This window comes from Rhinoraja longicauda, chromosome 27 (assembly GCF_053455715.1).
Source record: "Rhinoraja longicauda isolate Sanriku21f chromosome 27, sRhiLon1.1, whole genome shotgun sequence".
Classification (NCBI taxonomy): Eukaryota; Metazoa; Chordata; class Chondrichthyes; order Rajiformes; family Arhynchobatidae; genus Rhinoraja; species Rhinoraja longicauda.
The window spans coordinates 17,070,473-17,083,823 of NC_135979.1; the positions used below are offsets into that span (position 1 = coordinate 17,070,473).

The window sequence follows — 13,351 nt, forward strand, 5'->3', positions numbered from 1 at the left end:
ACCTTTTACATGCATCTTTGATTCAACGCCAACTACGCAGCACTGAGGACAGGCCGGAAAGAGTTGTTCAATCTGAACCATGGTGGTGGCCACAAGTGAATTATATGCACGATGGTTCCATCCCATTGACTGGCAAAAACAGCCACATCCATCAACCTGTTTGCAGTTCAGCAACTGACCTCTATCGCTCTCGGCATCACCAAGAAGCATTGGCCAAGTGACCAAGATTATCTTGAAGTCTTTGCAATGACATTTTTACAGGGGACACCTGTGCTGGGCAGTGGACCCCTCACATGGCAAGGTGCTTTCAAGAGAGAGCTAGATAGAGCTCTTAAGGATAGCGGAGTCAGGGGGTATGGGGAGAAGGCAGGAACGGGGTACCGATTGAGAATGATCAGCCATTATCACATTGACTGGCAGTGCTGGCTCGAAGGGCCGAAGGGCCGAATGGCCTCCTCCTGCACCTGTTGTCTATTGTCTATTGTGGCCAAAAGCACAAGGAAAGGACAACTGGCAGTCAGCAAACAGTCACAGGGTCTGGGGACGATGAGAATTCATTGATAGGAGAAATCAGCAGGGTTGTCAGATTATAGGGATGGGGGGAAAAAAAGGATAGATAGGAATGGGTTCTGAATAGGACAAAAACAGTGGCGATCAGGAAGTGTGGGCGAGACTGGGGGGCAACTTAGAGCAGCAGCTGGAGAGTGGGACACTCAGTGAGGAAAAGGCTTCAGAGGGAGGAATCAGTGTGAAGATATGATGAGGAGCTGAGAGGTTTACTCGATGATAGAGTCCATGGAAGAAGGCAAGAACAAAAATACATGCTTATAGTCAGAGTGCAACAGCTGCGTACGAGTGTGTGTTTTAAGTCCATGAAACCTAGGCTGGATCTTCTTGTTAATGCACAGAGACTAAGACCTCATTCCAAGACTGGTATGCAATGCCCAGGTCACTTTAGAAGGGATGACAAAAGCCATCATCTACATTACAAAATGAAATTGAAGACATGACATTTAAGAAATTTCTATCCTGCTCTTAAATATACTTGGACTATCTCCGACATCTCCCTACCGTTTCTGGATCTCACCATCTCCATCACAGGAGACAGACGAGTGACAGACATCTACTACAAACCCACTGACTCCCACAGCTATCTGGACTACACTTCTTCCCACCCTGTCTCCTGCAAAAGTCTATCCCCTACTCCCAATTCCTCAGGAACAGCTTCTTCTCCACAGCCATCAGGCTATTAAACACTCCAACCTCAAATAAGCTCTGGTATCACAAAATGCTGGAGTAACTCAGCAGGTCAGGCAGCATCTAAAGAGAGAAGAATTCCTCCGTCTACGTCGCATCTGCGCCTGGGATGAGGTGTTTCACACTAGGACATCAGAGATGTCCTCATTCTTCAGGAAACGGGGCTTCCCCTCTTCCATTATAGATGAGGCTCTCACTAGGGCCTCCTCTATATCCCGCAGCTCTGCTCTTGCTCCCCCCCCCCCCATTCGTAACAGGGACAGAATCCCCCTTGTCCTCACCTTCCACCCCATCAGCCAGCATATCCAATAAATCATCCTCCAACATTTCCGTCACCTCCAACGGGACCCCACCACTGGCCACATCTTCCCATCTCCTCCCCTGTCTGCGTTCCACAGAGACCGTTCCCTCCGTAACTCCCTGGTCCACTCGTCCCTTCCTACCCAAACCACCCCCTCCCCTGGCACTTTCCCCTGCAACTGCAGGAGATGCAACACCTGTCCCTTTACCTCCCCCCTCAAATCCATCCATCCAGTCTTTCCAGGTGAGACAGAGGTTCACCTGCACCTCCTCCAACCTCATCTATTGTATCCGCTGCTCCAGATGTCAACTTCTCTACATCGGTGAAACCAAACGCAGGCTCGGCGATCGTTTCGCTCAACACCATCACTCAGTCCACCTTAACCAACCTGATCTCCCGGTGGCTGAGCACTTCAACTCCCCCTCCCACTCCGAGTCTGACCTTTCTGTCATGGGCCTCCTCCAGTGCCCACCGGAAATTGGAGGAACAGCACCTCATATTTCACTTGGGCAGCTTGCACCCCAGCAGTATGAACATTGACTTCTCCAACTTTAGATTGTCCCTCTCTTCCACTCCCCATCCAAGTTCTCCCTCTGTCTTCCTGTCTACACCTATATCCTTTCTTTGTCCAGCCCCCGACATCAGTCTGAAGAAGGGTCTCGACCCGAAACGTCACCTATTCCTTCTCTCTTTAGATGCTGCCTGCCCTGCTGAGTTACGCCAGCATTTTGTGATACCAGAGCTTATTTGAGGTTGGAGTGTTTAATAGCCTGATGGCTGTAGAGAAGAAACTGTTCCTGAACCTGGACATTACTGTTTTCAGGCTCCTGTACCTTCTTCCCAATGGCAGGGGTGAAAGGAGTGTGTGCCCAGGATGGTGTGGGTCTGATGCTGGCTGCCTTTTTGAGACAGCGACTCGGATAAATCCCTTCAATGGTGGGCAGGTCAGAGCCAGTGATGGACTGGGCAGTGTTCACAACCTTTTGCAGTCTTTTCCGCTCCTGGGCGTTCAAGGTGCCGAACCAGGCCATGAAGCAACCAGTCAAAATGCTGGTCCACACCTGGTTGCCATCGAGATGGCGAGCAGCTTTCTGGAACTTCCGCGATTGATATGTACAGGTGGTGTTGGGCGAGGAATTCCAAACGTGATAGAGGACTGGCAATACAAGTCCTTTGGGGAAGCTGCAACTTGGAGAGGAACCAGCAGGTGTTGCCATTATATGCATCTTCCTGGTGGTAGAGGTCAGAGTGGATCAGCTTTTGTGTCAGGACCCTTCCGGGAGAGTTAATAGAGTGTATTTTGCACATGACACACACTGCAGCTGCTGTGCAATGCTAGTGAGGAGAATAAATGTTTAGGCTGCTAGATAGGATGCAGTTCAAGAGCAAGTTGCTGGCGTTGTACTCCAAGAAAGTGGAGATATTTTGTTACGCCTCCGATTTGAGCCTTTAAGAATGTGGAAAGGCATTGCAGTATTAGAGAGTTACATCCTGCAGGATATCTGGGCCTACACCTGCTCTTACCCGCCATGGTATTTGTGGCAGGTCCAGTTGTTTTTGGTCCACAGGAACCCCCACCTGAACCAAACCCCCACAATCCAGACTAGATCACCAAAAAGCAAAACAGAAAAGCAAATATTTAAATCTAGTGGAAGGGGAATATCATTTGGAGGTCTGGGACTAGAGGGATTTAAAGCAGTAGATCAGCAGAGGTAGGAGCAAGCAGACTACAAGATCCTGAGAGAAAGACATCAGCATGCGGGAATTGAGGGATATGAGGGAATAGATACAATGCTTTGCGAAAACTAAAACTTCTTGTGTTACCCAGCCCTCCAAAAAGAACAGTTCATTGTGAATTCTTCAACACCATTCCCTGGAATACAATCTGACAAAATAATACACAACCTTTCATGCAGCCTTAAAAAGCATACATTTGAAAATGTAGTCCTGGTTCAATTAATCAATTAATCGGTGCATGGGTTGTGCCGAAATGAAAATTTACCTATTTTTAACAAACCAAATGATTTAGATATTAAAAGCTGACAAATAATGTGAATTCTAAAGCTGGGAATAACTACAGCGATGTAATTGGCAATAAGTTCATAAAAAATTAAGGTGGTCATTGATATCCATTGTAGTTAGAATTATCCAAATATTATTGAGTACAAAACTATTAGCAATTTAACATTCCAGGCAAAAATCTTTCATAGATAAAAAGGCACATAGGTTAGCTTCTTTACTCGTTTACTATGTTCACAAATTGAACACAAGAAAAATAGCCAAAAAGAAACCATGTACATCTAAGATTTTTTTAATGAAGTCTTATCATTCTAGGTTTCCAACACAAAGACCTAGAATAACAAGCTTCTAGGTTATTATTGAAAAACCTAGCATCACGTTATAATGAACTAACTCTGTACTTTCAATATAAGCTGAATATATCAAATGCAAATCAAAACATGGAGCAAGCCAACATACAGAAAGCCAATATTACTGGTGCCACAACCAACAGCAAGGGTTGACTAATCTTCAATAAATCACTGATAAGCTTAGCGCTATAAAAGTGAAAATTAACCACATACACATTAAAAATCAGATGATAAGCATTTATATCTGTGGAGTCTCAAAGAGCATTTAAAAACCTTTTCAAAAGCAAAACCAAGACCCGACATACAGCATAATTACACCACAGGTGTAAAAATGTAACTAAAAATGTCCCTGCTTTTGATATTATGGATTTGATATTATCAGGGACTTGGAGCAACACTGCATTGTAGTTTTAATAACATATTCATCAATAAAACTTGAAGTTGGCCAAAACCTCAGGAAGGTTTTCAGTGACCACAGTGCAACTCTTCACTCCATATAGTAAACCTCCCTTGTTCCCCTTGGACCCTGGTAGATGCATTCAATGGAAATTGTCTGATCACAAGAAATATCCAGGCATTCAAATTACATTTTTAATAGAACAATACACCGTGGAAATAGGCACTTCGGCTGACTAAATCCACGCCAAACATCCATTGATACTTGTTCTAAGTTATCCCACTTTCTCATCCACTCCCTACATAGGGCGGCACGGTAGCGCAGCAGTAGAGTTGCTGCTTTACAGCGAATGCAGCGCCGGAGACTCAGGTTCGATCCTGACTACGGGTGCTGCACTGTAAGGAGTTTGTACGTTCTCCCCGTGACCTGCGTGGGTTTTCTCCGAGATCTTCGGTTTCCTCCCACACTCCAAAGACGTACAGGTTTGTAGGTTAATTGGCTGGGTAAATGTAAAAATTGTCCCTAGTGGGTGTAGGATAGTGTCAATGTACGGGGATCGCTGGGCGGCACGGACTTGGAGGGCCGAAAAGGCCTGTTTCCGGCTGTATATATATGATATGATGATATGAGGGGCAACTTCAGAGCCCAATGAACCTCCAAACCCACATCTTTTGAATGTGGGAGGAAACTGGAGCAGTTGGGAGAACGTGCAAACTCCACACAGACAGCACCCAATGTCTGGATTAAAGTCAGGTCTCTGCTGCTGCGAGGCAGTGACTCTACCAGCTGTGCCACTGTGTCTTCATCTAAAAGATTTTAAATGCTATCAAACTTACAATCCTTGGGATTGTAAACTATCATAAACTTACAAACTTTGCTAACCAAATTCAACCTTCAAACATCAGGATATAAAACACCAAACAGGCCATTCAGCCTCTTACACTTTCCCTGCATTCAACAAGATCATGGCTATCCTTGTAATTCAGCACCATTTCCTGTACTAATCCCAAAATCCCTTGATTGCTCTTGCATCCATAAACTTATTTGCCTGCTTTGAATAGATGCATAAAATGACCTGCACGGTCCTCGAGTAAATAACTCCAAACGATCACTCCCACTTGAATGAATATATTTCATCTCTGGCATGAACCTACTTTGAGGCTCTGACCTCTGGTTCTCGACACCCTAGCCTTGGGAAACATCAACCCCATTCAAGCTCAATAACTCATTTGTACTTCATTTCATGATTATCACCTCAATCTTCTATGGCGACAGAAATAAAAAAAGCCAAATTCCATCTAAGACACAAAATCTTCAATATACAGGTGACCCCTGCGTTAAGGGAAGACTGTGTTCCTAGTAAAGGGGTTGTATGGAGATTTTCCTAAACGCCGCACCATTTACACTACATTGGCTGAAGCAGCTACCCCTGGCCCCAAAGGAAACTTTCCTTTTAAAAAAACTGTCAATTATTGGTATTTAGCCCATTGCATTGTGTAACCTGGATGCATGAGATCTAATAGGTCGAGATGAGCATTGAACACAACCCATGTTTAAACCTCCAAGCAATGCCAGGCCTCACAGCTCATACGCATGCGTCGACAGTCTGGCTCATTTCCAACAACGCAGATTCAACTTGAGCATTGTAGAAGGGAAAGGGATACTGCATTCGTGCAACGAGTTTTAAATGCACCTTTAAAACACTTCAAACCTAATGTGATACGAATTATATACAGTCAGGTTTACTCGGGAGCGGGTGTTACGTTACACATGCGGCAAATTACCAACCGCTGCAGAATATATATCACATCCATTGCAGTTTAAAATGATACTCGAGGGCAGAATTCAGGAACCACTAAACAATGCACATTAAGTGCAACAGGAAACAGCAAATCTCGCAACAAAAGTAAACCAGGAGTGGAGGAAGAGCAGAACAGTCATAGGATATCTTTGTCTGCGGTTTGTGTCTTTTTAATACATTTCAAGTGGAAGGAAATTGATAGAGTTTCGTTTTCTGGGAACAGAATGCGACCAAACACCGTCAGATTTTGCTGACAGATTTATTACATCACCAGGAAATGAAAATCTGAGATACTTCATTAATCCAAAAGCATCATCTTCCTCATTGTCAGTAGAAGTCTAAACTCGCCGACCTGCCTAGTCCCCAGACAGATGTGACACACCTTGCCCACACACACACACACCCAGTGAAACAGGTTATGGAGTAAACGAAGAACATTATTCGGATTTTTAAAAACGTTATCTCCAATCCGACCATGTACATTGTGTGGAATATATCCGTCCAATGCAGGATAGTTTAAAGCCATCCCATCACACCAAATGGTAATTTACTGATAATAACATTATCTAAAGACAAAGAGATTAATTGGAGAGTCAGTGATCTTCTTGTAAATCTTAATACTAATCTACTTTCCAGACAGAAAGATATTAGACAGCATTTTAATATAATCCGCACAAGAATAAATAATAAATAGCTTTCAAACACGGTAATACATTCTCAGAAATATACTATATGGTATATTTAAAAAAAAATACTAGGCTGTCACTTGCTTAAGAAGATACAAGAAGTAATGCATTTGATAAACAATTGTGCCCCAACAAAACTAAAGAGTAAAAGCCCTACAGGCTTGAAAGTATATTTCCCGTTTATAAATGAGGACATTTAAACAATGTACAGTGGACCTGTGTCGCCAGCAAGCAGGAAAGCGATTAATTCAAACCTTGGACAAGATGAGACAAAAGGGGGAGGGAGGGAGGGGTTGGAAAACAAAACATGTATCAAAGCAAAAGAGAAATGCACAATTGTGGGGAATGTATCCCAATGAATGTATCTGTGCTGTGCGGGTGCGAGCGTTTAGTGGGGAATGTATCCCAATGAATGTGTCTGTGCTGTGCGGGTGCGAGCGTTTAGTGGAGAATTCGGGGAAAAAATGTTTCCAGCCATTTATTCTGCTGGCTTTGGGCGAACGCCGGGCGGGCAATGAAAGGGAAGGCTGGTTGGTATAAGGTCCAACCTCGCTCATGCTTATTCACACCAGAGTTTATCCATTACCTTTGTACCTCTCCAGGACGTCCTCGTAGGCCTGAACGTACTGCTTCTCCTCGGCGAAGGTGCTGGGGATCTGGCCGGGCACATAGCCGGCCATGGTGGGGATGAATGCTCGCTGGTGCCGGAGAGACTAGAGCGGCTGCGACGGACTCTCTGACTCTCTGCCCCCGCTCCTCACACACACAACACCCGGGCTGGAGTGGAGCGGACCCGTTGGCTGGGCTGGGCTAGGCTGGGCTTGGCCCGGGGGAGATTCCTCCGTCTCTGTCTCTCTCTCACTCACTCACTCCCTCCCTTTCTCCTCCCCGCCGATTCCTGCCCCTTTTTATTTTCTGCTGATGAATGGCTGCCCCGACTGTGTAGCAGCGCCGCCCGGAGTCTGACTCACTCTGGCAAGCAGGCAGGCAGGCCGGCCCCATTGCCTTGAGTGAGCGCACGGAGGGGGAGCCAGAGAGCTCATCACCTGCCCTCGCCCAGTCCCAGCCCCAGCCCCTCCCCGCACCTCCACACCCACCCACCGAGCCGAGAGAGAGAGAGAGAGAGAGAGAGAGCTGGCACATCTGGTGCTGAGACACCACAGGGTGAACGCTCAGACTGGGAGAGAGAGGCAGCAGCAGCAGCAGCTTGGCAACATCTACACCTTTACTTCCCCCTTATCAGTCTGAGGAGATTGGGAATGTGACCAACACTGTCTTGAACTTGTACAGGTGCAAAGGAGAGAGCATATTGACTGGTTGCATAAACCCGCTGACTCGCACAGCTATCTGGGCCACACTTCCTCCCACCCTGTCTCCTGCAAAAAGTCTATCCCCTACTCCCAATTCCTCCGTCTACGCCGCATCTGCGCCCGGGATGAGGTGTTTCACACTAGGGCGTCAGATGTCCTCATTCTTCAGAAAACGGGGCTTCCCCTCTCCCATTATAGATGAGGCTCTCACTAGGGTCTCTTCTACATCCCGCAGTTCTGCTCTTACTCCCCCTCCCCCATTCTTAACAAGGACAGAATCCCCCTCGTTCTCACCAGCGTATCCAACAAATCATCCTCCAACATTTCCATCACCTACAACGGGACCCCACCACTGGCTACATCTTCCCATCCCCTCCCCTTTCTGCATTCCGCAGAGACCGTTCCCTCCGTAACTCCCTGGTCCACTCGTCCCTTCTTAACCAAACCACCCCATCGCCGGACACTTTCCCCTGCCACCTCAGGAGATGCAACACCTGTTCCTTTACCTCCCCCCTCAACTCCATCCAAGGACCCAAACAGCCCGGACTTCCTACTCTTCCAGTTTCAGCCACAGTTGGTGCCGCACTGGGAAGGCAAGTGAGAACGAGGGAGATGGTGGAGAGTAATTCTCGGCCAAGTCATCGACATCTTCCACAGAGTTCACCAGCAACCCCTTCTTCACCAGCGGCCTCACCATCCGGTTTGACGCAGCCTGTGTTGCAGCTCATGTTGTAGACCCTGGCCGACAGCGTTTCTTCAGGCTGCCGCCACTGACAGGACGGGCTTGGTCACCGCGGGGCCCCCTCCCCTCACACCAGCTGCTGCTTCTTCCTGTCGGCCATCACTTTCTCCACTCCATCGCTCCCCCCCCACTGCCACCTCCTTCTCCCCCCAGTCACTGACACCTTCCACTTTAACTCCAGGGAGAAGGAGGAGGAGTTGGCAATGGAGGTGAGAGCAGACCAAGCGATGGGCGACAGGATGAAGCAACAGCTGGGGAGAGGGGAGAGAGCCCCTCGGTGTCCTGTCGGTGGTGGCGGCCTAAAGAAAGCACTGTTGGCCAGGGGCTACAATGTGAGCCGCAACAATCGGACGGTGTGGCAGCGGTGAAGAAGGGCTCGCTGGTGCAGACAGCGTCATTTGCACCTTGTTTTCAGGTGTAACAACACAAAGTGCTGGAGTAACACACTAGGTCAGGCAGCATATCTGGAGAGCGTGGACAGGTGACGTTTTTAGCATCAGGACCCTTCTGCAAACTGAAGGGTCCCAACACGAAACATCACCTAACCATGCTCTCCAGATATGTTGCCTGACTCGCTGAGTTATTCCAGCACTTTGTGTCGTCTTGAGTATTAACCCACAGTTCTTTGTTTCTACCTAGATTTCTGGTGATTCTGACATGCATAAAATCTTACGTAACCTTATGTAAGTTGGAGAGTGCCCGTATAGGGGTCTGAAAACCGTGATGTCCAGGTTCAAGAACAGCTTCTTCCCAACAACCATCAGATACATGAATACTAGGAAACTCTAACTGCACTATGAACTGACTTGGTTGTACTAAGGACTTTGGGCTTTTTGCACTAGTATTGTGGCGGTTTTTAATTTATTGATTTTTGTTGTTTATTATATGTTATCTGCGAGAACTGAATTTACAGGCCTGTTATGCTGCTGCAAGTATGAATTTCATTATTCCGTTGTCAGTTCATAAGATACTGGCACATTCCTGACTCTTGAACATCATCTAACTAGACATTCTAACTAGAAATCTAACATCATCTAACTAGAAAAGACATTCTAGCTTTAGAGGGAGTACAGAGAAGGTTCACCAGATTGATCCCTGGGATGGCAGGACTTTCATATGAAGAAAGACTGGATAGACTGGGCTTATACTCACTGGAATTTAGAAGGCTGAGGGGGGATCTTATTGAAACATATAAAATTCTTAAGGGGTTGGAGAGGCTAGATGTGGGAAGATTGTTCCCGATGTTGCGGAAGTCCAGAACCAGGGGTCACAGCTTAAGGATAAGGGGGAAGTCTTTTAGGACCGAGATGAGAAAACATTTCTTCACACAGAGAGTGGTGAGTCTGTGGAATTCTCTGCCACAGAAGGTAGTTGAGGCCAGTTCATTGGCTATATTTAAGAGGGAGTTAGATGTGGTCCTTATGGCTAAAGGGATCAGGGGGTATGGAGAGAAGGCAGGTACAGGTTACTGAGCTGGATGATCAGCCATGATCATATTGAATGGCGGTGCAGGCTCGAAGGGCCGAATGGCCTACTCCTGCACCTATTTTCTATGTTTCTATGTTTCTAACTCCGCCAGCTGCTAATGCAGGAAATGTAACAAAGCAGAAAATGCTGAAAATATCCGATGGGTTAGGCAGCACTGGTAGAGGCACAGAGTTAGCCTTTCATTTCAATGATCCCTCTTCAGATTATTCATCATCTTGCTGACAATCATATTCCAATTCCAAAGGAGATTATGGAAATATTACACTGCTTTCATGGTGAGATGTCTATGTACCTGTGATGCTGCTGGATGCAAGATTTTCATTGTACCTGTACCTCACCATACTTGTGCATATGATACTAAACTCAACTTGACTTGTTAAAGTCAGACCACAATGTGAGGTACCTGTTTTATTCTGGCCTTCTCTATCTTTCCGTCTGAAGAAGGGTTCTGACCCGAAACGCCACTTATTCCTTTTCTCTAGAGATGCTATCCAACCCGTGGAGTTACTCCAACATTTTGTGTCTATTTATCTGGGCATCACCGGAATGGAGCAGAGAAGAGCCATCAAGAACACCACAGAGGCAGCGGAGAAAGCCTGGAGATGGCTCTGGATCAGGAGAGGAGGTCCATGGGGAGGAGCGAATGCCACCTGAACACAAGTCATGGTCTGATCAACCACGGCTGGGTCGCCCGGGCGAGGGTGTCTGATGTTGAAAGACCCAAACACCCAATGACCCCAGGTTCCATCACTGATGATGTGTTCAGGAGCATCAAGAGATGTATTTTATCAATCACTGTGAGGTAATCAACCAGTTGCATCACTTCAAAATGAGATTATGGAAATCTGATTATGGAAATCTGAAGCATTTACATTTAATTCATTGATACTATGAAGTGATAAACCAAATCCATTGCTGTCGGGCAATGCTCTGAGGAAATCACGGGTTAATTAAAAAGTTGCAGAAAGGAAAGTTATCATTTACCCATCAAGCCCATAATGGCTTTATTCATGAGCAATCCTGCTAGTCCCACCCCACCACCACCCCCAATTAGCCCCACAAAGATTCTATTTTCAAGTACTTTTCCGATTCCTTTTTAAATTCCACGGTTCTATGTTCTAATTTTTTTTACCTTTCCACCTATGGAAATAATTTATCTCTGTCTAAGCTGTGTGGATTCCAATCTAATTTTTAAATATATATTTCTCTGATCCCTTCTCTTCCTTCTCTGTTTCACAAGGAACAATTGCAGCATCTTGTAGGTTCTTCATTTGAATAAACCTCATCTGTCCCCTCTTTAAGTCGTCCACATCTTTCTGAACGGAGGCGGTACAATGGTGCAGCGGTAGAGTTGCTGCCTTACAGCGCCAGAGATCTGGGCTCAATCCTGACTAAGAGTGCTGTCTGTACAGAGTTTGTACGTTCTCCCAGTGACAGAATAGGTTTTCTCCGGGTGCTCCAGTTTCCTGCTGCACTCCAAACACGTAGGTTAATTGGCTTCGGTAAAATTGTAAATTGTCTCTATTGTGTAAGATAGTAGGGATGATCGCTGGTCGGTGTGGACTGAGCGGGCCGAAGGGCCTCTTTCCATGCTGTATCCCTTAAGTCTAGAATCTAGCGCAATGGATGCCCTGAAGAAGGCGCACCCAGTGTCCACCAGTACAATGGAAGGTATCACAAAATGCTGGAGTAACTCAGCAGGTCAGGCAGCATCTAGGAGAGGGAATGGGTGATGTTTCGGGTCAGGACCCTTCTTCAGACTGATGTCAGGGGGCGGGACAAAGAAAGGATATAGGTGGAGACAGGCAGTGGGAGAACTGGGAAAGGGGAGGGGGGGGGAAGAGAGGGACAGAGGAGCTATCTAAAGTTGGAGAAGTCAATGTTCATACCGCAAGCTGCCCAAGCGAAATATGAAGTGCTGTTCCTCCAATTTCCGGTGGGATTTTCATACTGCTGGGCTGCAAGCTGCCCAAGTCTGACCTGCTGAGTTACTCCAGCATTTTGTGAGCCTGACCTGCTGAGTTACTCCAGCATTTTGTGATACCTTCGATTTGTACCAGCATCTGCAGTTATTTTTCTACACCAGTACAATGGATGTCTTCCACATCCAATAGGCAAAAGAAGAACTGGTGAGCATTGTCTTTACCCAAAATAACATGCACGCTTCATCTTAGAAATGATCCTTATTTACAATTTGGGCAACTACTAAAGGGACAGAGAGTGTGGTGGTCTTATATTGTAGTTTTCTATTGTGGAAGAGTAAACACTGAAGATTTGGGATGTGTTAGTGTTCTCCACCATTATAAATGTACAGTGGGGACTGCCCAGCTGACTGGTGAGAGAATTAAATGTATGTGTTAATCATCACCTCACGTTAACTTGAATTAAGTTATGAGTAAATGTAATCATCTTCATTATGTTAATTTGCAACATTCCTGCTTCAATATAGAACATAAAATGATTGTCCTTCCCTTCAGGGCCTTCACACATGTAGCAGCTGTTAATCAAATTCTTGGGTGATAAACACACAGAGAAACTGATACCTTCTGAGAATGTACAGCCTTGGGATTTATACTTATTGTCAAGAGCAGATATTTGTTCTTTGTTGGGTCTACTTAGGCACTTGATTAAGATTTCACTTGGGACTCAAGGTTCACCCAGGCAAGTAAGTGCGGACAATGCCTGGAACAGTTTTGGAGAGTACATGATAATGGTGGTAGTCATCTTTGGCTCTATCCACCCAAGGATAGACATAAAACATACAATTATTGAGAGAATGTAGAACATTTATAATTTAATTCCAGATTTTCCACAGTTGCTACCCACAAGTGCAGAGAGAATGGAGGAGTCCAATTCAAGAATTAGTAGGTTCAAATTGTAGGGTATTGTGAAGACATTTTCAGAGGACCATTGATCCTGACAATTACATGCCTAAGTAACAATGATCAAGGCTTTGGATGCTGCCATGTCTTGCATTGAATGTTCTCCATCAGAATGGCA

General features: G+C 45.9%; 1 protein-coding gene across 7 annotated transcripts in view; it reads right to left on the reverse strand.

The window, feature by feature from the left end:
• macf1a (microtubule actin crosslinking factor 1a) overlaps positions 1-13,351 on the reverse strand; it is a 419,348-nt gene that overhangs the window by 379,219 nt on the left and 26,778 nt on the right. Inside the window, exon 1 of one of the 7 annotated variants that reach the window (XM_078423292.1) lies at positions 7,398-7,686. The exons of the other annotated variants lie outside the window; for them this stretch is intronic. Within the exon in view, the coding sequence (XP_078279418.1) occupies positions 7,398-7,491 (94 nt within the window). The 5' untranslated portion in view covers positions 7,492-7,686. Of the gene's footprint in view, positions 1-7,397; positions 7,687-13,351 lie in introns of those variants that run through there. 7 annotated transcript variants of the gene reach the window in all.